General features: G+C 41.8%; 1 protein-coding gene across 1 annotated transcript in view; it reads right to left on the reverse strand.

The window, feature by feature from the left end:
- KIAA2012 (KIAA2012 ortholog) overlaps positions 1-27,033 on the reverse strand; it is an 84,763-nt gene that overhangs the window by 1,391 nt on the left and 56,339 nt on the right. The window contains exons 18-22 of the mRNA XM_058185396.1: positions 9,374-9,467; positions 7,945-8,119; positions 6,993-7,128; positions 3,468-3,731; positions 1,538-1,935 (exon numbers count right to left, since the gene is read on the reverse strand). Of these exons, the coding sequence (XP_058041379.1) occupies positions 1,538-1,935; positions 3,468-3,731; positions 6,993-7,128; positions 7,945-8,119; positions 9,374-9,467 (1,067 nt within the window). The remainder of the gene's footprint in view (positions 1-1,537; positions 1,936-3,467; positions 3,732-6,992; positions 7,129-7,944; positions 8,120-9,373; positions 9,468-27,033) is intronic.

A 27,033-nucleotide genomic window follows, 5' to 3' on the forward strand; every position in this document is an offset into this window, starting at 1 on the left:
GTGAAATGGAAACACTGTGTTTTCCAAAAAATAAGACCTAGCAGGAAAATAAACCCTAGCATGATTTTAACGTGTGCGCCTAATATAAGCCATACCACCCAAATAAGCCTTACTTAAGAGCCTGTGCAGCCGCCCGCCCATCCATTCTGTCTGGTTGCTTGGGGTGCCAACATGAAGTGAGGCGAGGCAGTTAGGGGGATGGAGCTGCCCTGTACTGGCTTACCACTAGGCCCCTGCAGCCAGGCTACCCACGCCCCGACAACTGCTTCATGGCAGCAGCACTGGCAGCCATGTCCAGCAGGAGCCCACGTGACCGCCAGCCCAGTTCTTCTGTTTGCTCGTGGCCACAACGGAGCAGGAGGCCAAGTGATGTGTTGGTGCCGTGGCCACGAGGTGAGGCAGGTGTCAGGGCATGGATGGCCTGGCTGCAGGGGCCCTGAAGTAATCTGTGCAGAGTGTGTGGGGCAGCTCCACCTCCTGCCTTGCCTTGTGGCCATGGCATCGGCATGTCGCTGGGCCTCCTGCTCTGCTGTGGTTGTGAGCAAGCAGAAAAGGCATAATCTGAAGCTTTAGTTAACGAGGCCAGCTACATCATGAGTTATAAAGTCAACGTCTTTTAAATCCCTCTGCAGATCTCTTACAGGGTCTCTGAATGGATTGGTGCCTTATTCCTCACATTTTTTCTAAGGGTTTTTTATATTCAAAATAAAGATATAGTTTCAGAAAATGTAATATTAATAAGTGGACAAAGAGAATGACTGAAGTTATTTAATACTCAATATAACATTAATAAAAGATGGTACCAAACCAAATACACTGAGTTGTTTTTATTATACGAAGAAGTATAATTCTTTGAACTCCATTATAATTGTATGGGAAAAAACTCTTTTGAGGGCAAAGCTATGAAATTAAAAATTAAGCTTATACAATAGCATATTTCTTCATTGTCTGAACAGAATTGGCATAGCTGACCATGGCTATAGATGAACCCAATATTTTTTACAAATCTCACTGTATGAATACTGCACAGTTTTCCAAGAACAAAGAATTATTATATGCAAGAAAAGGAGGATGACCTAAAACAGGGCTCCTATAACATACCTGAGTGGAAATGTTAAATACAGCAAGCAAGCCTTAGCAGGACTTCTGCTATCATTTTTAATATTAGCTGGAGGTCCAATACCACATTATTTTCAACATGCTTTTTTCTGTACAATTTTGTTTTCTGAAATGCCTTACCTATGGAGCAATTGAAGAAGGCAACAAGTGCAAGGCCTTGGAATATCCTAGTAATTCCACACATAAATGTTGGAGGAAATCTACTAAGGCAGCAGAGCTTACTTTTCATCAGACATTCATGAGAATCTGCTGTTAGCCTAGCAGACAATAAACAGTGTCCAATTCTAATTCAGATAAATCTGATACAAAGGTGGTGATGAACAGTTAACTTCTTATATTTTATCATAAGCTGCAATAAACACAAATTATGGAAGGAAAATTTAAATGAGCCTTTATGGGGGGGGGAAGCAAACCTTACCTCCATTAGCTGATTTCCCTGCTCTGCATCAGCCTGGGAACCATTTGCAGCGGAGACTGCTTTGTAGGTAGCAATGGATGTTTCACTAGTAGGTCCTGGATGAAACCCTGAAATATTGCCAACCTCTTCACTAAACGTTTGGTTTATATCATGTGTCAAGGGATGATCTTCCATAAAAATGCTAGAATCAGGAAGACTTTGGTCACCTCTTCCACCTCCTCCTCCTCCTTCTCTTTGTTCCTCTACAAGACAGCTAATAGGTTCTGCTTCAACATCTTCTTGCCCTGAATCTGTCTCGTAGGTTCGCTCTTCCACACTGACTGATTGTTTGGCAAGTGTAGGTTCTCCCTTGGAGTGAGCAATTGTTTTCCTAATAATTCTTTTTTTTCTGGGCTTCCCTGTAAGAAAGAAGTATTTTTGTTGTTAGCTGCGAAGTTGTGTCCGACCCATCGCAACCCCATGGACAACATTCCTCCAGGCCTTCCTGTCCTCTACCATTCTCTGGAGTCCATTTAAACTCATGCCTACTGCTTCAGTGACTCCATCCAGCCACCTCATTCTCTGTCGTCCCGTTCTTCTTTTGCCCTCAATCTTTCCTGGTATTAGGCTCTTCTCCAGTGAGACCTTCCTTCTCATTAGGTGGCCAAAGTATTTGAGTTTCATCTTCAGGATCTGGCCTTCTAAACGGCAGTCAGGGTTGATCTCCTCTAGGACTGACCGAAGTATTTTTATTCTGCTTTATTTCACAGATCTACAGCTGGGACTAAAATTACCTTTTGTAATTAATTTGGGGGTGGGGATGACACAGAGATTTTAAAATTATTAATTGTAGGATTAGGCCTTTGCCACTGAGAATTGTGCAATAGTACCTTCACAGCAGTAGTGGGTTTCAATTTCGGCCACTACCAGTTGACTCGTGGGCACTCGTGACACTTCTGCGCATGTGCAGAAGCTTCTGCACATACGCAGAGACATCTGAGTGGGTGGGTGGAGCCTCCCACCATTGCCGCTACTGGTTCACCCGTTCTGGGGCGAACTAGTAGCAACCCACCACTGCTTCACAGGCATTTGGGAGCAAAGTGATAAAGAAAAACAGCTGAGTTTTTCTGTTCCCCAAATCTATACCTTAAGAAGGAACCTTGTTCCACCTGTTCCCCCTCCTCGATCTGTTAAAGCATCAGCACCTTATCTGCTCGTATGATTTTTTTTTTATAAAATGGGCAGTCAGCCCACCAAAGCTTTCTATTAATAGAATTTATCCAGTAGATCATTAGGGCTGAGCACTTAGAAAATTAAGAACTTTAGAACTCATAGGGGAGCAGCACCTCCCAGCTATTCATTAATGACGGCTTTGGTCGCGTTGGTGGATGATCTCTGGAGGGCCAGGGATAGGGGTTGTTCCTCTGTCCTGGTCCTATTAGACCTCTCAGCGGCTTTTGATACCATCGACCATGGTATCCTGCTGCGCCGGTTGGAGGGATTGGGAGTGGGAGGCACCGTTTATCGGTGGTTCTCCTCCTATCTCTCCGACCGTCGCAGACGGTGTTGACAGGGGGCAGAGGTCGGCCCCGAGGCGCCTCACTTGTGGGGTGCCGCGGGGTCGATTCTCTCGCCTTCTGTTCAACATCTATATGAAACCGCTGGGTGAGATCATCAGTGGCTTCGTGTGAGGTACCAGCTGTCGCTGATGACACCCAGCTGTACTTTTCCACACGGGCCACCCCAATGAAGCTATCGAAGTGCTGTCCCGGTGTTTGGAAGCCGTCTGGTCTGGATGGGGAGAAACAGGCTCAAGCTCAATCCTTCCAAGACAGAGTGGCTGTGGATGCGGCATCCCGGTACAGTCAGCTGAGTCCTCGGCTGACTGTTGGGGCGAGTCACTGGCCCCGATGGAGAGGGTGCGCAATCTGGGCGTTCTCCTGGATGAAACCCTGAAATATTATATCATGTGTCAAGGGATGATCTTCCATAAAAATGCTAGAATCCGAAAGACTTTGGTCACCTCTTCCACCTCCTCCTCCTCCTTCTCTTTGTTCCTCTACAAGACAGCTAATAGGTTCTGCTTCAACATCTTCTTGCCCTGAATCTGTCTCGTAGGTTCGCTCTTCCACACTGACTGATTGTTTGGCAAGTGTAGGTTCTCCCTTGGAGTGAGCAATTGTTTTCCTAATAATTCTTTTTTTTCTGGGCTTCCCTGTAAGAAAGAAGTATTTTTGTTGTTAGCTGCGAAGTTGTGTCCGACCCATCGCAACCCCATGGACAACATTCCTCCAGGCCTTCCTGTCCTCTACCATTCTCTGGAGTCCATTTAAACTCATGCCTACTGCTTCAGTGACTCCATCCAGCCACCTCATTCTGTCGTCCCGTTCTTCTTTTGCCCTCAATCTTTCCTGGTATTAGGCTCTTCTCCAGTGAGACCTTCCTTCTCATTAGGTGGCCAAAGTATTTGAGTTTCATCTTCAGGATCTGGCCTTCTAAACGGCAGTCAGGGTTGATCTCCTCTAGGACTGACTGAAGTATTTTTATTCTGCTTTATTTCACAGATCTACAGCTGGGACTAAAATTACCTTTTGTAATTAATTTGGGGGTGGGGATGACACAGAGATTTTAAAATTATTAATTGTAGGATTAGGCCTTTGCCACTGAGAATTGTGCAATAGTACCTTCACAGCAGTAGTGGGTTTCAATTTCGGCCACTACCAGTTGACTCGTGGGCACTCGTGACACTTCTGCGCATGTGCAGAAGCTTCTGCACATACGCAGAGACATCTGAGTGGGTGGGTGGAGCCTCCCACCATTGCCGCTACTGGTTCACCCGTTCTGGGGCGAACTAGTAGCAACCCACCACTGCTTCACAGGCATTTGGGAGCAAAGTGATAAAGAAAAACAGCTGAGTTTTTCTGTTCCCCAAATCTATACCTTAAGAAGGAACCTTGTTCCACCTGTTCCCCCTCCTCGATCTGTTAAAGCATCAGCACCTTATCTGCTCGTATGATTTTTTTTTTTATAAAATGGGCAGTCAGCCCACCAAAGCTTTCTATTAAGAGAATTTATCCAGTAGATCATTAGGGCTGAGCACTTAGAAAATTAAGAACTTTAGAACTCATAGGGGAGCAGCACCTCCCAGCTATTCATTAATGACGGCTTTGGTCGCGTTGGTGGATGATCTCTGGAGGGCCAGGGATAGGGGTTGTTCCTCTGTCCTGGTCCTATTAGACCTCTCAGCGGCTTTTGATACCATCGACCATGGTATCCTGCTGCGCGGTTGGAGGATTGGGAGTGGGAGGCACCGTTTATCGGTGGTTCTCCTCCTATCTCTCCGACCGTCGCAGACGGTGTTGACAGGGGCCAGAGGCCGCCCCCGGGGCGCCTCACTTGGGGGGTGCCGCAGGGGTCGATTCTCTCGCCCCTTCTGTTCAACATCTATATGAAGCCGCTGGGTGAGATCATCAGTGGCTTCGGTGTGAGGTACCAGCTGTACGCTGATGACACCCAGCTGTACTTTTCCACACGGGCCACCCCAATGAAGCTATCGAAGTGCTGTCCCGGTGTTTGGAAGCCGTCTGGTCTGGATGGGGAGAAACAGGCTCAAGCTCAATCCTTCCAAGACAGAGTGGCTGTGGATGCGGCATCCCGGTACAGTCAGCTGAGTCCTCGGCTGACTGTTGGGGCGAGTCACTGGCCCCGATGGAGAGGGTGCGCAATCTGGGCGTTCTCCTGGATGAGCGGCTGTCTTTTGAAGATCATTTGACGGCCGTCTCCAGGAGAGCTTTCCACCAGGTTCGCCTGGTGCGCCAGTTGCGCCTTTCTGAACCGGGATGCCTTATGCACGGTCACTCACGCCCTCGTGACGTCTCGCCTGGATTATTGCAATGCTCTCTACATGGGGCTCCCTTGAGGGGCATCCGGAGGCTCAGTTAGTTCAGAATGCAGCTGCGCGGGTGATAGAGGAGCCCTCGTGGCTCCCGTGTTACACCTATCCTGCGCAGACTGCACTGGCTACCTGTGGCCTTCCGGGTGCGCTTCAAGGTGCTGGTGACAATCTTTAAAGCGCTCCATGGCATAGGGCCGGGCTATTTACCACCTACTGCTACCAAATACCTCTCACCGACCCGTGCGCTCTCACAGAGAGGGACTCCTCAGGGTGCCGTCAGCTAGGCAGTGCCGTCTGGCGACACCCAGGGGAAGGGCCTTCTCTGTGGGGGCTCCCACCCTCTGGAACGAACTCCCTCCAGGACTTCGCCAACTTCCGGACCTCCGAACCTTTCGTCGCGAGCTTAAAACACACTTATTTATCTGCGCGGGACTGGATTAGATTTTAAAGTTATGGGTTTTAAGGGGTTTTTATTATTTATACTATTTTAAATTTCGGGCAATAGAATAAGTTTTTTAATTGTTTTTTAATCTGTATTTATATGTATTTTAACTGCCTGTGAACCGCCCTGAGTCCTTAGGGAGATAGGGCGGTATATAAATTTGAAAAATAAAATTAAATAAATAAATAAAGCAGCTGATCTTTATTAAGGTTTCTGCCTCAACCTGGAAAAAATGTAACTGGTTAAAAAAAGCCATTGAAGTTCATGAGCTGGCTTGTCAAAAATCCCACATCTTGTGGAAGCCTGAAAAAAATGTGCTGATTTATCACGTCACACAGAGGTGCTACCCTCATGTAAATTCTGAAGTATTCCCCCAAAAAATTAACTGCTTTTTTTGTATGTGAAAAGAGAGCGAGTTCTTCTATAGTGCTTTATGTGTAGATGATTTGGAATTTTTTATTTTTTTGTATTTTAAATGGTGCTCCATTATTTCGGCAACAGATCTGACTGATTCACACAATCTTTTTAATGCTTACAATGGCGTTCCTTCCCCAGAGGCATTGTCAATGATTTCCAATAGAAGAGAATATATGTAGCTCGGGTTTGAACTGTGGAGTCCTTGATGGTCTCTGAGCGGGTTGTTTGGTTGCAGATGTTTTATACCCAACTAAGTAACATCATCAGTGCCCTAGTCTACCAACAACTTCTTTATAGTAGTGGCCAGAAAAACTAAAGGAAAACCAAGGAAGCTTCATCAGGAAAGGAGATTGAAGTTGGCATAAATGTGCCAAAATCTTGCTCCTGCCAATTTAAATGAGTATTTTCAACTTTAGAAAAATAATGCAATTAAATATAATCTCACCAAAACTCCTTGCTCATTGGTAGATAAGACAGTTTCCCAATTTTCCTTTTTTCATTTCTTGGCTAATTTTCTTCCAGTTTACCTTGAACTTGACAAAGAGTTGCTTTTGGTAAAGCAGGTTACATGGCCACCAATCTAGCCCTTGCTTATTGAGAAACTCTTAGAAAATTCTGTCATTCTTCTCTCTCTCTCACTGTCTCTCTCCCCCTCCATCCCTCCCTCCGCCCCCTCTCTTGACTTCTTCCTAAATTGTCGATATGTAATAGCAAAGTCGTACCTACAACAAACTCTGTCTGACTTTGGTTTTTTTCTTTCTTCAAACTTTTTTTTTGTTTTTTCAACCCATCTCCAGCTTTCTGTATTGGCTGTTTTTTTGGTCTTTCAGTCCTTTTGCTCTTTAAAACTCCTTCAGCCTGGAAACAAGAAAAGAAGAATCAGATACAGACTTTTCCTTTTTAACGTCACCCTACCCTCTGTCTGGGAAGCGAGTGCGTGAAGAAAAGCAGAAGCTGAGCCTAGTCCAATTCATCCTTATTGTAATTTTTCCAGAAAGTAGCATCTTTTTTCATCGGCACTGAGCCAGTAGTAGGTTGCCCCCAGTTTGGACCAGTTCTATAAAACCAATAGTAAAACCGGCGGGAGGCTCCGCCCACTGACCTGAACATCATCAAAAGTGATCTGTGCATGCGAGCGCACACGCACGGGCACGATGCAAACCGGTAGTAAAGGTAAGTAGAACCAACCCCTGCACTGAGCATCTCTGAAGTGAACTGCATCAATCTACTGACTGACTGACCAACCATCTACCAACCTTCCTATGTCTATTGAAAATTAAAAGATAAATAATAAATGAACCACTCCTGGCAGAAAGAATACATGAAGCATCTCCACAAGATCTAAGAAGCTCAGAAAGCTGAGTCTAGGACAGAATGGTAAGAGAAAAGGAGAGAAGTTGCAAGGGAAAAGGCAAGTATTTCATGGTAATTCAGAGAGATCAACATGAGTATTGCCAGCAATGCTAAAGCTGATCTGGAAACTGACATTACATTTGCCAAGGTCCAGTTTTTCTAAAAGTGATGAGATAATGGTACTCTGAAGTTTATTACCAAATAAGTCCATGTCACCCAATCTAGCTTTGTTTCTCTCCTTCCTCTCCATTTCTGCAATAACCTAGGTCCAGATCAGTTTTGTTTGTGTTACAGGTACAAGATTGAAACCCCAGCCCATACCTGTGTGAGATGGGCAACCCCAGCTGGCTGGCTGGTTGACTCTGACAATGCTGTCATATATTCCTCCATGCCAAATATTTCAGAAGCATACAGGTCAATTCTTGGATTCTCCATAACTTCTTCATGGTAGTCAAAAGGTTTTATGGAAGCATGTTCAGGATTTGGAGCTTGCCTTCTTTGATAATACAATTAAGGGATCATATTTAGGTCAGATAAACTCATAGAAAGCTCCCAAGCACAAAATCTTTCTTCCACCTTGTAAAATTAGCAAAATCAATCAAAGGACAGATAGCTTTGATTGACCTTTTCCTAGTACTGTTCTCTTAGTGTTTACTTTCAAGTGCTGATACTTCTTGAGCCCTATCCTGTCGCCTCATTACTGGGAAAAGGAAAAAAAATATTTATTATTTTTTAATGGACCTCCCAGAACTCACTTAAGTTGATAGTTGCAGAAATATTCTATCACAGTAGTCCTCAACACAGACCCCCTTTAAATACCTTTTGTGGCCTAGGACCAGGGCTATGGACCCCCAAGACTTAACTCAAAATTTAAATCCTAACATTTCTTCAAGCCTTCACAGACTGCTGGTGACAACATCATGCCCCATAGGGGTCCGCAGACTATTGGTTGAGAACCCCATTAAAATGGTTCTACCCCATTTTAATCTCTGAATCTCCCAAAAGGTCTTTTCAAAGCCACAAGCTTTTCTGGGGAAGCACTACCTGGTTTAATTCCCTAGAGTTACTGCACATTCAGCCTAATGGAGTCTTTGTATTCTTGCATTATATGAAAATATGATGGGTGGAAATAGATAGTCCTGAAAGGCCACCCTGTTTTGGCTCCACAAAAGTACAGCACAAATTATATGGCCCAAGTTGGTTGAAGAGACCCTGAGGTTTTTGATAATGTTTGATGAAAGTACCCTGTTTGACAAAGAAGCCTTGTTTGTTTGCTTGTTGGTTTATTACTGGTATTTTTATGCACCTCTACTCTAAAAGAACTCTGAGCAGTCTATGGCAAAGATAATAACATCATTATATGAACGTATACAGATAGAGCTTAAAGAAATCTAACCTCCCCCAAATATTGCAAAAATTGACTGTTCTTGGCTATTTTAGCAATGTAGCACCTACCAGTTGTGTTGGACAGTAGTTTTCAAAACTGACAGCCAGCTTAGACAGTCTGGAATTCTAGAGTTTGTAATATAGTTGAGTGTCTCTACTAGTTGGAAAATAGACAAATATACAACCATCTACACATTATAGCTACATACGTACTATACCTCTAAGGTATCTAAATAAATCTTCTCACTATCAAGAATTTAAAATGTTTGTCCAAGTTGGTTGATGCATCAGGTCTATGTGCTTGACTGTCTTATTTTCTTACACTGAGCTCTTCTACAAGTTAATAGCTGTCCCATATACTTACATTTCAGATGTAGAAATCTTCAAATGAGAAAGATGTGGTTCATAGTGGAAGAGATTAGTTGATCGAGCTGAGGAATCTAGTTGTTCCCCTTCATCTACAAAGGAAGAGGGGTGGTAAAAGAGCTACCTTTTAGCAGGTTACATTTTGAATCTTGGCAAGGAACCAGGTAAACATGGAAATCATCAGCCAGCTAAGTCATCCCTTTCTGAGAAAGTTGGCCCTTCCATTAAAGCAGAGTGAAATGATCTTCTCAAGCAACTGATCCTGGTATCATGAACAGCAGCAAATTCAAACTGTTAGTAATTTAATGTGATGTTAACTATACTGTATTTGCTCAGCATGAGAAGGAATGCTGTGGCCTCATATGCCAAAATTAGACAGCAAGGATTTCTAATATCTGTTTCTAATATAAATTAGAACCTATTAAGGTTGACTTTGTTTCTATCCTAGTCACATAGATAGATCCCTTAACAGATGGGATTAGGTGCAACTTTATTTACCAAACTGGTATAATTTAGGTTGCTGGTTATTTTATGAAAAATGTATACAATTTTGTTTCTTCCCATTGAATTTATTAAGCCTTCTCATAATTGAAGTGTGATGAAATCCATGTGCATATTTGAAGGTTCTCAAGAATGCCATCTGGATGCATAGGCTGGTATATGTTTATAATCAGCCATGATCTTGTCATCCTTGCCACGTTTTAATTTTTCCCCTACCCATCAACTTTGTTGATTTCTTTTTATTTAAAAGATTTATATGGCTGGTCATCTTATGTACTATAACCCCGATGGCTCACAATAAACAATAAAACATCAAATAATATTTAGAAACCATTAGCAGGCGATTCCTGGCACCTTCCCTCCCACCCACCTCCAAATAAACAAAATCTGTTGGGGGTTTTTCTGGGCTCCAGCCTCACCCTACCCTAATCTGAAAGTTTAAAGTGGCCTTAGAAGGGCAGTGCCTCTATATCTTTTGCTTTCTGTGACATTTCCCCTTTCTTGTGAAAATGCTAACTGACTGCATGGAAGCAATTTTTTAGAGTGAGCTTCTGAGGAGAAGAATGCTACTGTCTAGAATAATTATAATCATTTTTGTTAATTCATGTATAACTACAAGAACATTGTATGGCAAAAAAAAAAAAGAACTAGTGATGCTAGTTTTAAAAATGAAGTCTCTGAATCTGCAGCATTCAGCCAAGGGGCTCCTTGCAACAGCGTGTAACGTCTGGAACCTTCACCATCCCAGCCCCCTGTGTGCACGCAAAGCGCAACAAGTTGTAGTTTTAAAAGTGAAGTCTCCGGAGGATTCTCTTTATACTACCTGGGAAAATCTGGGAATTGAAGTTCACATTTCTTAAAGGTACCAAGGTTGAGAAATACTGGACCAAAATCCTAAACTGAACAGACTTTAGTCTGATATGTTAACAATGGGCTATTACCAACAGAGGGAGCGCTTGATCCAAGAATAGACAATAGACCGTACAAAGTGTTTCTTCAACCCCTTGATTTACAAAGGAAAAGGAGCTGATGCAAAGCTTTTGTATTAAATCAGCTGACTCAGTTTGATATCCTTCAGGTGCATAACATTGTAAATTCGATTTCATCTAACATCATCCCTGCCCAGAATGACAACAGGGGTTAGTTAAAACCTAAAAGAACTAAGGGACATCTAGTAAGGAAATATTGTTTTAGAGACATACAGACATTACTCTTCTTACAATCTTTGGAGTTATGAACTTTTGCTATTATGAATAAACCTGTCCACAATTCCAATGTCAGTTTTGGAAGGCAATTTTCTTTTTGCTTCTTAACTGCCACATATTTTAGCTGGGGAAGTTGGGAGGGGGTTGTTGTTGGAGCAGTAGAAAGTCAGTCATAAAAACATTCCGTATTCAAGGACATCCTGCGTCTGACAGAGACTGCCTGAAGATTGTATCCGATTGAGTGTGAAGAGTTGATTGGACAATGTGATGAACCTGTGGGGGTGGGGCAGGGCTGTGAACTGGGTGTGGAAAACCTGGAAGCTTTCAGTTTTGGGTTTTCCCAACTGTGCCAACATCTCTAATAAATTGGAACTTTGAGGAACTTCAAGCCTCAGAGCCTTATTTTGTTGGGGGTGTTACTTGGAACCCTGACATCCAACCCAAAAGTTGTGAGTTTTCAGTGTGCTCCATATCTATGCTTGTTTGGACTTGCAAATAAAACATATTTACAAATAGCCACTGGGAACATAACCTTTGTTTATAAATAGAACACTCTTTGTACTAAAATATATTTTGAAGTAGTCTGTTCCTCTGGCTCTGTTGTATCATGTAACTGCTATAGAAGAAGTTGATCAAGAGAAATCAGCCACAATTTTACACTCTGTTTTTAGTAGCCTCTTAAACTCTTAAGATAAATTATGAGCACTAAAGATCCTACACTGACTCTCTGAAGAAAGAACTGTTGAATTTAGTGTCTTGTCAATGGACACAAGATTTTAGTCTGAAGGTACTGATTTACAAGAAATATGGAGAATGATTTTTTGTGTGCAGCCTTAATGTGCACCCTGTATAAAGACAAAACAATTCTTCAACAGAGTACTCAAGACTTCTTGTTATTTAAAATTGATTGGCCGTCCAATTTCAACGGATTGTGGGTGCTGTTCAAAATTAGGAAGAAAATATAAGAAATAGCTAAAAACATTAAATCAACTAAAACATTAAATCAGCAAAGAATATTAAATAATATGAACAGCCCAACATTAAATCAGATGAAGCGTCCAAGAAATAAATAGCCATGTAACGTGTGACAGCTGATAATATCTGAATTAGTAGCAGTGGTTGCAAGAAGAGGCAGCATAAATCATAGTTATTTTTAGCCAGCAGAGCTCTGGGATATATAACCATATCTTTCTAGCCTATTGGAAGCCATCGCTTTTATGGTTATCATTACACAGTAGGGACCACAGAGAATGTCACCAAACTACAGGTAGGGGACTGTCTCCCAATGATGGCCTGTTTGCGAAAACCTGTACCTCCTTATCCACACTTAGAGAAAAGGCAACTACCCCTGGCGCAATAGGCTTAAAATCATAGTCTTCTGTTTAAATTAGCTCTGTATCCTCATCCTCCATGTAATAAATAGTCCATTTAAGAGATAGAAACTTTCATTCATAGTCAGGCTTCCCAGGGCTACCACTAAGACAAAGATATTGTACAAAATGGAGAATTCTAACTACACTTTAAAGGTATTTCGGCACAGAGTGATGGAATATTTTGATTGCTTCACTATGTGCCCAGATAATTGCCAAAAATGAGAAAGAAAAATAATGTTGCCGATGTGTCTAAATGGCAGTAAATCAATGAGGCACTGAGTTAGACTTTGGACTGTTTGAAATCTAATTGGGGAGGGGGGACTTTATGGCATCCTGGCTCTGTGATTTCCACATTTGCCTGGCTGTTTGCCAGGTGCCATTTGTAAGGCAGGAGATGGGAAGATCCCATAGGAGGGGCGTGTGGTATGGCTCCTTCTGGTGCCAATGCTGGTGAGGAAGAAATCTGTCAGAAGTGACTCCCACTTTCTGATTGATGGAATTGCAGCCGCAACTTGCAACTTGCTTCGCATGAACATCAATCTCCTGCCTAAAGTAGTAGAAGTGACATGGAGAATTTGTGTGAGTGATAACAACCTGGATAAAATCAAAGTATTCTAGTTCCATTCCACTGAGGATCACAGTGACAAAAACACAAGAGTTCTTACTCAATATCCAAAATAATTTGGAGATTAGTTAATAAGGCAGGGCTTATGTATAGCTGTCTTTAGAAGGCAAAAATAGATTGTCTTCAAATCTTCTGAAGTTTAAACAGGAAGCAAATCAAGAATAATTCAACAACATAACAATATACAGTAACCAAAAAGTATTTTTTTTAAAAAAAAATCTAAAGCAGGTTAATGGTTTGTTGAAATCATTAGTGTTGGATTTCAAATTATATGTTTAAAAAAGGCCATAGCGCTATTGTTTAACTTATACATGTAAAATATAGCTGGGTACTTACGGGACCGCCTGCTGTTACCTCACGCCTCCCACCGACCCGTACGCTCACACAGAGAGGGACTTCTCAGGGTGCCGTCCGCCAAGCAATGTCGGCTGGCGGCCCCCAGGGGAAGATCCTTCTCTGTGGGAGCTCCTACCCTCTGGAACGAACTTCCCCTGGGTTTACGCCAAATACCTGACCTTCGGACCTTCCGCCGCGAATTGAAAACACACTTATTTATTCGCGCGGGGCTGGCTTAAATTTTATTGGTTTTAAATTTTTATTATTAATTTTTAATGGGTTTTTAGTTTTATATGTTTCAAAGTTTTTAGGCCAATTATGTAATAAGTTTTTTAATTCGTATTTTAATTGTATATTGCACTGTTTGTTTTACCTTGGCTGTACACCGCCCTGAGTCCTTCGGGAGAAGGGCGGTATAAAAATCGAATAAATAATAATAATAATAATAATAGCTATTTTACCGATGAATACAGGCTGGTGCAAAGCACTGAAAAATAAACCGTTTGTGGCTAAGGACTGAGACAGATTTGACACCAAGTCAAGTAATTGTTTCTGGATAAGGACTGAGACATTTGACACAAGATCGCATCATGCTCTCACTTCCTAGCATGGATCTGGATTTATGCACATTGTATTATATATACACAGACACCCTCATTATGCATTTAACACATTATTATGTGCATTTGGAAACTTTAAAAGTCCAGATCCAAGAATCAATCACCCTAAGGGGGCATACTGGTGGCATCCATTTATAACCCTCTTGCTGTGAGAAATTAGGGAAGCTCCATTTATACAGAGCCTACGGGCCCTTCCCCTTTGCTGAGTTAAAAGCTATCTACCCATTCATCAATCAGCAGAAATTAACTGCCTTCATGGCCAATCCTTATCCTGCATTTGTTGTCTCCATTCTGAGTCACTGTCGAATAATGCTTGCCTTGATTGTGGGTATGCAAATGTACGGTAAATAAGGCATGTGCTTGACTCTTTATCAGTTTTGCTGCTTTCTCTCTTTAGGCACATCACTAGGGGCAGGAAAGGCAACTTTACTCTGCAGTAGAAACGAGGCATGTCTGATTGCAGATTTCCTCCCAACCTCTCCAAGCTCTTTGCTATAGTCCCTTCTCCTGCACCCTGTTCAGTTATAGGCAGCAAAGATAGGGACTGGAAAGGAGGGGAAGACCCATTCCCCCATCAGTTGAAATGGTCAGCAATTGCTTCTATAACCTCACCGGTCACTGTCTTCCCCTGTGGTGTAAAGGGTGATGAAGAATAGCAGATTTTACACACCTTGAGGTGCCCTTAGATTTTTAAATCTTCGGCACAGCTATCTTTTCTTGCATATCTGTAGAACTAGAAAAGTCAGTTGACAAATGTGAAGATTCCCTCCCTTGGGCTTCTTTGGGCTAGCTGTTGTAGGAAGAAGAAAAGGGAAATACTAACACAAAATGAGCTCTTTGGATACAACTCTGTAGGGAGTTTTCAGAAATTGTCTCACTGTTACAGGCTTATCTTACCCACAAGAATCTCTCTGTGTGTGAAGTTCAGAAGTAGAAATCAACTAGAGATAAAGCCCAAGTTCCACACAAAGGTGTGCTTTAGGAACTTCCCTGGTGTGAGCAATGGGTAGCTAGGGTTGTTAAGCAGTTTAGCTAACAAATGTTGGAAAATCACAGATCAAGAGAATGAAATTCCCCTGCTAACGCACTGCACCAATTCTTTAGCACTGCCAGCAGCAGCAGAAGAAAACGGTCTTTGGTTAGCTATTGTCTGATATGTACAAACAGGCCTTAGCTGAAGTCCCCTAGAAATCTAATTTAAAAATTGTTTTCCTTTTCTAAAAACTAACATCTGTCATTCCTTAGCTACACTTTTATATTGTGACTTCTATTCTGAGTTGAGATTGCAGCTGTGTCTGGATGTGGATGGAAAAAAAGCATACATAAAAGATTGAATTCTGGTTTATATAAAATAATTCTACAAATTAAGCACAAGAAATCTAATCTGTTCTAGATACAGGTACCTGTAATATGATTTCACCAATAAACCCATCCCATTTTTACAGTATTTCTTACTGATCCCTTTTTGAGCAGAATATTGAAAAACACTTCTAAATGTTCAAAGCTGCAAAAGTAATAAATAACTAAATTTTAATCTGCATAGAAATCAGGATAGGTATATGAAACTAAATCGTATTCAGTTTTATACAACATCTGATTGACAGGCATGGGGATGAACAGGAATGTGGAGAAATTGTGACAAGTAAGCAGCTAATATTTTGTTCTGCATACTATAAGATAAGGCTTGTTTAATTCAGGTAGCAAGGATTGCAAAATCGTAAACTATAATTTTCAAACTATAATGGCTAGGGTCACACAATAGGTTAAAGTAAAAAACCAATCAATCTCATGTAGGTTTAATGCAATATATACACGCCACCACATGTTTACTGGACCCGTGTCCTTCCTGGCTGGTACTGGCCACTCAGGAGGTGACACGAGGCTGGCTCCAGGGGATTATCAACGCTTCTTTGTTGGAAGGGGTTTTCCCTGCCGCCTTGAAAGAGGCGGTGGTGAGACCCCTCCTCAAGAAGCCCTCCCTGGACCCAGCTATTTTGGGTAATTATCGTCCAGTCTCCAACCTTCGCTTTGTTGTGAAGGTTGTAGAGAGTGCTGTGGCGCGGCAGCTACCCCAATACCTGGATGAAGCTGTCTATCTAGACCCGTTCCAGTCCGGCTTCCGACCTGGATACAGCACGGAGACAGCTTTGGTCGCGTTGGTGGATGATCTCTGGAGGGCCAGGGACAGGGGTTATTCCTCTGCCCTGATCCTATTAGATCTCTCAGCGGCTTTTGATGCCATCGACCATGGTATCTTGCTGCGCCGGTTGGGGGGATTGGGAGTGGGAGGCACCGTGTATCGGTGGTTCTCCTCCTATCTCTCCGACCGGTCGCAGACGGTGTTGACAGGGGGGCAGAGGTCGGCCGCGAGGTGCCTCACTTGTGGGGTGCCGCAGGGGTCGATTCTCTCGCCCCTTCTGTTCAACATCTATATGAAGCCGTTGGGTGAGATCATCAGTGGCTTTGGGGTGAGATACCAGCTGTATGCTGATGATACTCAGCTGTACTTTTCCACCCCGGGCCACGTGCTGTCCCGGTGTTTGGAAGCCGTACGGGTCTGGATGGGGAGAAACAGGCTCAAGCTTAATCCCTCCAAGACGGAGTGGCTGTGGATGCCGGCACCCCGATTCAGTCAGCTGCAGCCGCAGCTGACTGTTGGAGGCGAGCTATTGGCCCCAAAGGATAGGGTGCGCAACTTAGGTGTTCTCCTGGATGAACGGCTGTCGTTTGAAGATCATTTGACGGCTGTCTCCAGGAGGGCCTTCCACCAGGTTCGCCTGGTTCGGCAGTTGCGCCCCTTCCTTGATCGGGATGCCTTGTGCACAGTCACTCATGCGCTCGTTACCTCTCGCTTGGATTATTGTAATACTCTCTACATGGGGCTCCCCTTGAGGTGCACCCGGAGGCTTCAGTTAGTCCAAAATGCAGCTGCGGGGGTGATAGAGGGAGCTTCGCGTAGCTCCCGTGTAACACCGCTCCTGCGCAGACTGCATTGGCTGCCTGTGGCCTTTCAGGTGCACTTTAAGGTTTTGGTTACTACCTTTAAAGCGCTCCATGGCTTAGGGCCTGGGTACTTACGGGACCGCCTGCTGTTACCTCATGCCTCCCACCGACCCGTGCGCTCTCACAGAGAAGGACTTCTCAGGGTACCGTCCGCCAAGCAATGTCGGCTGGCGGCCCCCAGGGGAAGATCCTTCTCTGTGGGGGCTCCCACCCTCTGGAACGAACTTCCCCCGGGTTTACGCCAAATACCTGACCTTCGGACCTTCCGCCGCAAATTGAAAACACATCTATTTATTCGCGCGGGGCTGGCCTAAATTTTATTGGTTTTAAATTTATTACTAATTTTAATGGGGTTTTTAGTTTTATATATTTTTAAAGTTTTTAGGCCAACTATATAATAAGTTTTTTAATTTGTATTTTAATTGTATATTTTTGTATCGTTTTGTTTTATCTTGGCTGTACACCGCCCTGAGTCCTTCGGGAGAAGGGCGGTATAAAAATTGAATAAATGAATGATGATAAATGAATATATGAACTATGTCAGTATTGTTGGCGTATATTGTGGAGAAAAATGATATAAATAGGCAAGTCCCCCGTTCAAAGTGCTGTATTGTAAGTCAGTGGTGAAATGTAAAATTTGTTGCTACCGGTGCTGTGGGCGTGGGTTGGTGGGCATGGCTTGGTGGGCATGTCATGTGACGTGGCCAACTTTTTTGTTTACTTTTTAAAGCATTTTTTTACTGCCTATTCGCCCAAACCAGTAATTAAAAAATGCTTTAAAACAGTAAAAAAAAGAGGTTCTGACAATCATAGCTGTGCTGTGCGATCATTAGAACCTTTTTTTTAAAAAAAAAATTAAAGCATTTTTTTACTACTGGTTTGCCTGAACCGGTAGTTTTTATCACTACCGGTTCTCCCGAACCAGAGTGAACTGGTAGTATTTCACCCCTGCTGTAAATTCTTATCTGCACTCAAATACTTGTCAGTTCTTAAGCAAAACTGTCTCTTTAGTCAATATTCCCAGTGTTTTAGTCCAGTTGATATAAAATGGTTTGCACAGGTGTTTATATTATCTAAATCCATAGTGCCAAGTGTTCATAGCTACTAACAAAATCACCTCCCTACAGCCCAAATGAGGGTGTTAAAATTATTATTCACAAGATGGAAGACTGAAAGGAATATAATTTGATTTCACAAGGAAAGAACAGGAACACTCATTATTAACATAAATAAATGTCAATCTCTTAATCAGTTTCTAATTCTTTCAACCCGCCAAGAACTTCCAGAATAAAATAGGGGGAAGCGAAGAGGCTTCAAGAAATAAGGGAACAGTGCTTAGAACCAGCACTTCAGCCCAAGTTTCTGAAATGCTGACTCAACCAAATGTGTGAATCAAATCTAGAAGCCTTTCAGTCATAATTTTCATCACAGTTTTTGGAACTGTAAATCTGTGAATATTTCAATTACAGTGTCATGCATCTGCTTCTAGAAACAGGTGACCTTATATGCACACTACTTTGAATTCCTGGCAGAGAGGTAGATATGGATAGATAAATATTAGCTCTCACCTAATTAAAATGTTCCCAAGCAATTGAGAAAGCTGATTGCTTTAACTCTTCTGAAGATGAGAAACAATCAATGGCTCCAGACCCAACTATTCTGATCTTGTTGACTTGGAGATATTTTTGAGCTGCTATATATTCTACATTGTTCTATCACAGCTTAAACCAGCTGGCTTTGTAATAACTGTGTCCTAGATAACTCACACTCCTCAGAATTTATCAAAGTTTATATTTTGACTGATCTTCCTTTGCAGAAGCTGCTTAAACTTACTGCAAGTAAATTGGGATTAGAGTTAATTCCTAGGGGGATGTGCTCAGGCTCTTAATTCAACTTTTTCCTGATTTATTCTTGTGCAAATACAAAACAAAACATTGTGGCTAATTAGGAAGTATTCTGAGTTATTTTGTGTTAAATTCCAGCCTGAACACAAGTTGTACAACTGATGGCATTTACAAATCCATCTAACACATGATGGCAGTAAAATATATTTAGTGCATTATTGTATATATACCAAATGACATAGCTTAGCTAACAATGTCTGTATGGTGAATATACACAGGGACAATTAACACTTGCTTATAGAAAACAATTTTTGATTATGAGTAATATGCAACTAAAAAGCATGAAACTACATGTATTTCTACATGTTATACATGTTATATAGGCATGGAAAATTCATGTTCTGTTCATTAAGCAATATCTTCTGATGGGACATAAAAGGCACATTGCCTCTATTGCAACTCCTGCCCCCTAAGGGGAATAGCGTCCCCTAAGAGATATGAACAGCCCAACAACCTTGCCAGTCTTTAAAACTGCATGGAAGACCTGGCTTTTTTTTTTTTGCACAATTCTGGGTCAACAAGGGTGTGTGTCAAACTGAGAAGGTATTGCTGACTGTAATGCTAGGCGAAATCACAGTATAGAAAGAACATCCTACATTTTCAAAATTCTTGCCTAAAACATGAAGTATGTATGATAGAGGGAAAATCATCAAGGAAGCAAAACAACAATTGGCATTAAAAAGAAATCCTTCTTTTCACATGTCTTTACCCAGCCTTCTTTTTCAACAGAATGACACCTCATCTTCATTATTAGCATATAGATGCATACACAGCACCTACATATATACACATAAACAACATCAGTTCCCGCTTCTAAATAAAAATAGCTTAAAGTACTATTTAAACTATTTTGTCCCAAAGGTGACACGGGCCTCTATGGCTCAGACTGGTAAGACAGTCTGTTATTAACAGCAGCTGCTTGCAATTACTGCAGGTTCTAGTCCCACCAGGCCCAAGGTTGACTCAGCCTTCCATCCTTTATAAGGTAGGTAAAATGAGGACCCAGATTGTTGGGGGCAATAAGTTGACTTTGTATATAATATACAAATGGATGAAGACTATTGCTTGACATAGTGTAAGCCGCCCTGAGTCTTCGGAGAAGGGCAGGATATAAATGCAAATAATAATAATAAAAAAGGTGCTTTAACAGGAGTAGTACAAATGTGTGTGGAGCCTTCTTGGCTGAGTCCCTATGTCCCTTCACTGACGAAGACAGGCGCAGGCTGTTGGGGATGAGTCTTGTTGTCAACAGTCAAGGGACACAGGGCAGAAAACATCTTGCAGCCAAGAAGGTTCCACACACATATGCACTAGTCAGGTGACCCTGAGGATGCAGATAAACCTCCAGGTGGCCTCCATGACTCCCTAAAAGGATGCAAATGACCATTCTGCAAGGAATATAAATCCTTTCATTCCCCACCATCCAATCAGAACTGAAGAAGCTTTTTGGATGAGATGCAAAATGTCTTCAAAGAAAAACAAGAAAAATCCAGATGTAAAAGCACCTTTGGGACAACCATGACCTGGATGACTGAGAATCTCCATAGATATTTTAAAGTTTAAAAACACAGGATGATTGGTATTCCACATATCTCCTTATTGCTGGGATGAGAGCAAAAGTATGCTCAGTTAAAATCAAGTTCTGTTTGCATTGGAACTATTGAATATTCTGGGTGATATGCATCAAATGACTAGTAGTATTAGCACTATTTGCAGGCAATACTCCAAGTCATAAGTATGATTAAAGTTTGTAGTTAATCTAAGTGCCCAATTTGTGATGACTGCAGCATAAGGAAGATAGTTACTTGGAATGTGTAGAAACAAAAAGTAGAAAGCATGACATTATAAATGAAAGAACAATTATTGAATTTAAATTTGAATATTTTCAAAATTCTTACTTAAAGAATATATGCCTTGGACCGTGTCGTGCCTTTGCGGCCTCTGACCCGGCGTAGGTCTCGTCCGGCCCCTTGGTTCTCCGAGGGGCTGAGGGAGATAAAACGCCGGAGAAGACGCCTAGAGAGCACCTGGAGGTCCAGTCGTTCCGAAGCTGATCGGACACTAGTTAGGTCCTATTCTAGGACCTACCTAGTGGCAATGAGGAGGCGGCGTTCTTCGCCTCCACCCTCATTGCGTCGGCAGATAACCGCCCGGCCGCCCTGTTTGGGTGACCGCTCCCTCCTTCATCAGGAGGTGCGGGATGACCCTTGCAGGGACGAGCCGAGGAGTTTAGTGGTTATCTATCGATAAAATCGCTCAGCTCCGGGATGGTCTGGACGAAATTGGGATGATCAGGCGAGGAGAGGAGGCACGTCTTGTAGTCTGTTTGGGATGAGTTTGACCCTGTGGCTCCCGAGGATGTGGACAGGTTGTTGGGGAGGCTTCACGTCATGACATGTTTACTGGACCCGTGTCCTTCCTGGCTGGTACTGGCCACTCAGGAGGTGACACGAGGCTGGCTCCAGAGGATTATCAACGCTTCTTTGTTGGAAGGGGTTTTCCCTGCCGCCTTGAAAGAGGCGGTGGTGAGACCCTTCTCAAGAAGCCCTCCCTGGACCCAGCTATTTTGGGTAATTATCGTCCAGTCTCCAACCTTCGGTTGCGAAGGTTGTAGAGAGTGCTGTGGCGCGACAGCTACCCCAATACCTGGATGAAGCCGTCTATCTAGACCCGTTCCAGTCCGGCTTCCGACCCGGATACAGCACGGAGACAGCTTTGGTCGCATTGGTGGATGATCTCTGGAGGGCCAGGGACAGGGGTTATTCCTCTGCCCTGGTCCTATTAGACCTCTCAGCGGCTTTTGATACCATCGACCATGGTATCTTGCTGCGCCGGTTGGGGGGATTGGGAGTGGGAGGCACCGTGTATCGGTGGTTCTCCTCCTATCTCTCCGATTGGTCGCAGACGGTGTTGACAGGGGGGCAGAGGTCGGCCCCGAGGCCCCTCACTTATGGGGTGCCGCAGGGGTCGATTCTCTCGCCCCTTCTGTTCAACATCTATATGAAGCCGTTGGGTGAGATCATCAGTGGCTTTGGGGTGAGATACCAGCTGTACGCTGATGATACTCAGCTGTACTTTTCCACCCCGGGCCACCCCAATGAAGTTGTTGAAGTGCTGTCCCGGTGTTTGGAAGCCGTATGGGTCTGGATGGGGAGAAACAGGCTCAAACTTAATCCCTCCAAGACGGAGTGGCTGTGGATGCCGGCATCCCGATTCAGTCAGCTGCAGCTGCAGCTGACTGTTGGAGGCGAGTTACTGGCCCCAAAGGATAGGGTGCGCAACTTAGGTGTCCTCCTGGATGAACGGCTGTCGTTTGAAGATCATTTGACGGCCGTCTCCAGGAGGGCCTTCCACCAGGTTCGCCTGGTTCGGCAGTTCGCCCTTCCTTGATCGGGATGCCTTGTGCATAGTCACTCATGCGCTCGTTACCTCTCGCTTGGATTATTGTAATGCTCTCTACATGGGGCTCCCCTTGAGGTGCACTCGGAGGCTTCAGTTAGTCCAGAATGCAGCTGCGCGGGTGATAGAGGGAGCTACGCGTAGCTCCCACGTAACACCGCTCCTGCGCAGACTGCACTGGCTACCTGTGGCCTTTCGAGTGCACTTTAAGGTTTTGGTTACGACCTTTAAAGCGCTCCATGGCTTAGGGCCTGGGTACTTACGGGACTGCCTGCTGTTACCGCATGCCTCCCACCGACCCGTACGCTCTCACAGAGAGGGACTTCTCAGGGTGCCGTCCGCCAAGCAATGTCGGCTGGCGGCCCCCAGGGGAAGGTCCTTCTCTGTGGGGGCTCCCACACTCTGGAACGAGCTTCCCCCGGGTTTACACCAAATACCTGACCTTCGGACCTTCCGTTGCGAACTGAAGACATATCTTTTCACTCGCGCGGGGCTGGCTTAAATTTTATCGATTTTAAATTTTCTATTAATAATTATAAATGGGGTTTTAGTTTATTATATATTTTAAACTTTTTGGGCCAATTGTAAAATAAGTTTTTTAATTTGCATTTTAAATTGTACATTGTATTGCCTGTTTTTTACTTTTGCCTGAGTCCTTCGGGAGAAGGGCGGTATAAAAATCAAATAAATAATAATAAATAATAATAATAATAATGCCTGAGAGCCAAAGGGATTAATAGATCTCAATAAAGGTGGCCTGAATTTGTAGAATGTATTGTAGAATACATACAAGAAAATGAATATTTATTATGAATGAAATGACTCCAATGTATGTTCAAAAGTGTGACTAAGTATCACCTGCACTATTATGAAAGGGGTTATGAAAGTCACATTTCAGGTTGATGATAATTGCATGTTACATTTGTTACAGCCCAGTAAATGATGGTAATAGATAGTAAAAAATTCTGCAACATTTTAAACGAATGTGATCCATTTAAACATTTTTTCATTAGGAGGCATAAAGGAATTAGTGAGAGTGACAGAGTATATAGAAAATGTATTTGTACTCAGAATTCCAAGAGCAAAGGGGAATTGCAATAGTTTGGTGCATATTTGCTTAGAAAAAGTTTATTTGTTTCAAATTTGTGTTTTAAGCATAAGTTTACTGATGGAAAATGGAAAAGAAATGAAACATGTTTGATTTAATTGTTATTTATTTAAATGGCTATGACGAATAATTGATTTAATTGTTTATAATGAATTAGTGAAGGTTACAAGTATAATGAAAGGTCTTAAATATGAGACTTTTTCTAGTGGTGTCAAAGGTAGGTCTTTGGGCAAAATGAACATTGGTAAAAAGGAAAGAAAATAGAGACAAGCTGCAGACAGAGAAAGTACAATCGTTTTATGAAAAATTATTACAAGAGATTAATCTGTCAACTGAATGAAGGGAGGTTGGATTCATATAAGAGAATAATTGCTGGAAAAATAGAGGATGACTGACTTCTATCATACACAGAGTTGCAAAGAATATAATCAAAGAAAGCAAAGAAATGAAAAAAATATTTTGGAAGGGAAGTGAAAAGGGATAAACAAAATCCTCCAACAAAATGAGTAGAAATAAAAAAAGACATGGAAATGATCTGGGATGACAGGGAAGTGAGGGAATGCTGGAAGGAATACTTTAGAGATTTATATGGGAGTGATAATATGCCAAAGAGTGAAATTGAAATTCATGCTTTAAATGTTACTTTCAAAAAAATTATGCAAGTGAAGTCATATATGCTCCGAGCACATTGAAAAATGATATGGTTGCAGTTTAACAGGAGTAGTACAAATGTGTGTGGAGCCTTCTTGGCTGAGTCCCTATGTCCCTTCACTGACGAAGACAGGCACAGGCTGTTGGGGATGAGTCTTGTTGTCAACAGTCAAGGGACACAGGGCAGAAAACATCTTGCAGCCAAGAAGGTTCCACACACATATGCACTAGTCAGGTGACCCTGAGGACGCAGATAAACCTCCAGGTGGCCTCCATGACTCCCTAAAAGGATGCAAATGACCATTCTGCAAGGAATATAAATCCTTTCATTCCCCACCATCCAGTCAGAACTGAAGAAGCTTTTTGGATAAGATGCAAAATGTCTTCAAAGAAAAACAAGAAAAATCCAGATGTAAAAGCACCTTTGGGACAACCATGACCTGGATGACTGAGAATCTCCATAGATATTTTAAAGTTTAAAAACACAGGATGATTGGTATTCCACATATCTCCTTATTGCTGGGATGAGAGCAAAAGTATGCTCAGTTAAAATCAAGTTCTGTTTGCATTGGAACTATTGAATATTCTGGGTGATATGCATCAAATGACTAGTAGTATTAGCACTATTTGCAGGCAATATTCCAAGTCATAAGTATGATTAAAGTTTGTAGTTAATCTAAGTGCCCAATTTGTGATGACTGCAGCATAAGGAAGATAGTTACTTGGAATGTGTAGAAACAAAAAGTAGAAAGCATGACATTATAAATGAAAGAACAATTATTGAATTTAAATTTGAATATTTTCAAAATTCTTATTTAAAGAATATATGCCTGAGAGCCAAAGGGATTAATAGATCTCAATAAAGGTGGCCTGAATTTGTAGAATGTATTGTAGAATACATACAAGAAAATGAATATTTATTATGAATGAAATGACTCCAATGTATGTTCAAAAGTGTGACTAAGTATCACCTGCACTATTATGAAAGGGGTTATGAAAGTCACATTTCAGGTTGATGATAATTGCATGTTACATTTGTTACAGCCCAGTAAATGATGGTAATAGATAGTAAAAAATTCTGCAACATTTTAAATGAATGTGATCCATTTAAACATTTTTCCATTAGGAGGCATAAAGGAATTAGTGAGAGTGACAGAGTATATAGAAAATGTATTTGTACTCAGAATTCCAAGAGCAAAGGGGAATTGCAATAGTTTGGTGCATATTTGCTTAGAAAAAGTTTATTTGTTTCAAATTTGTGTTTTAAGCATAAGTTTACTGATGGAAAATGGAAAAGAAATGAAACATGTTTGATTTAATTGTTATTTATTTAAATGGCTATGACGAATAATTGATTTAATTGTTTATAATGAATTAATGAAGGTTACAAGTATAATGAAAGGTCTTAAATATGAGACTTTTTCTAGTGATGTCAAGGGTAGGTCTTTGGGCAAAATGAACATTGGTAAAAAGGAAAGAAAATAGAGACAAGCTGCAGACAGAGAAAGTACAATCGTTTTATGAAAAATTATTACAAGAGATTAATCTGTCAACTGAATGAAGGGAGATTGGATTCATATAAGAGAATAATTGCTGGAAAAATAGAGGATGACTGACTTTTATCATACACAGAGAAAAAGAGAGTTGCAAAGAATGTAATCAAAGAAAGCAAAGAAATGAAAAAATTATTTTGGAAGGGGAGTGAAAAGGGATAAACAAAATCCTCCAACAAAGTGAGTAGAAATAAAAAAAGACATGGAAATGATCTGGGATGACAGGGAAGTGAGGGAATGCTGGAAGGAATACTTTAGAGATTTATATGGGAGTGATAATATGCCAAAGAGTGAAATTGAAATGCATGCTTTAAATGTTACTTTCAAAAAAATTATGCAAGTGAAGTCATATATGCTCCGAGCATATTGAAAAATGATATGGTTGCAGTTTAACAGGAGACATGTTAAAATAAAGATGTGGTTTATTTATGGGATGACTGTGGATTAATGTAATAGCTATGTGAAAGCTGAAGCTGTGCCTAATAATTGGAAGAATATAGTTACTGTTTTTCCAAATAAAAATAAAGGTAGCAAGAACGAATGCAAAAGTATAAGGGAATTAGTTTACTAAGCATACCCAGGAATGTGTTTGGCAGATTTCTGCCTGAAAGATAACAAGAGGTAACAATGAATGAATATGATGAATGCTAGATGGCTCGAATGCAATAGGTAGGGTTGCATGAGCACTTCAGATTTTTACTTTTCAGCAGCTCATTAAGACTGCATGAATGTGAAATAGTATTTACTGCATGTTTGTTGATTCAGATGACAATGAATAAGCTTGAATTATCAAATAGTTTGTTCAAATACAAAGTTGACGATTGGTTGCTGAATACAGAAAGAGCTGTATTTGATAGAAGTAAAGCATGTGAGAATAAATAAAATGCTTAGTGAATTATTCAATATTTCCATAATGAGCCAGGAGCAAATCAAAGCTATGTGATGTCTCTTTGGTTATTTGTTGTACTGAGGGATACCTGTAAATATATAAGAAATTCTTACATTACAGCTACATTTGTCAGGGTACATTTTACTGTATATGTTGTTGATGCAGTTTAGAATCAAGAATGAACGGGTGCTGAATAACTATGGATCAAAAAGGTAACCAGGAGGAAAGAAATATGTTGAGGAGATTCACTCATTAGAAATAATGAATGAGGATCAAGTTGCAAAGCAACTTGAATAGAACAAGAGGAAGGGGAAGACTGGGATCACGGAGCTGATGCAATTGATCTTCAAAAGAAAGACATGAGAAGTTTTTAAAAAAAACAAAGGCAATATATGTGTTCGTATAAAAATGTGGTTTGTAAGGATAGAATGGATGGAGAATTTGGGAACCATCCGAGCATGGTAGGACATAGAAAGTGAGAACTCATTTGA

Source organism: Ahaetulla prasina, chromosome 1 (genome assembly GCF_028640845.1).
Source record: "Ahaetulla prasina isolate Xishuangbanna chromosome 1, ASM2864084v1, whole genome shotgun sequence".
Classification (NCBI taxonomy): Eukaryota; Metazoa; Chordata; class Lepidosauria; order Squamata; family Colubridae; genus Ahaetulla; species Ahaetulla prasina.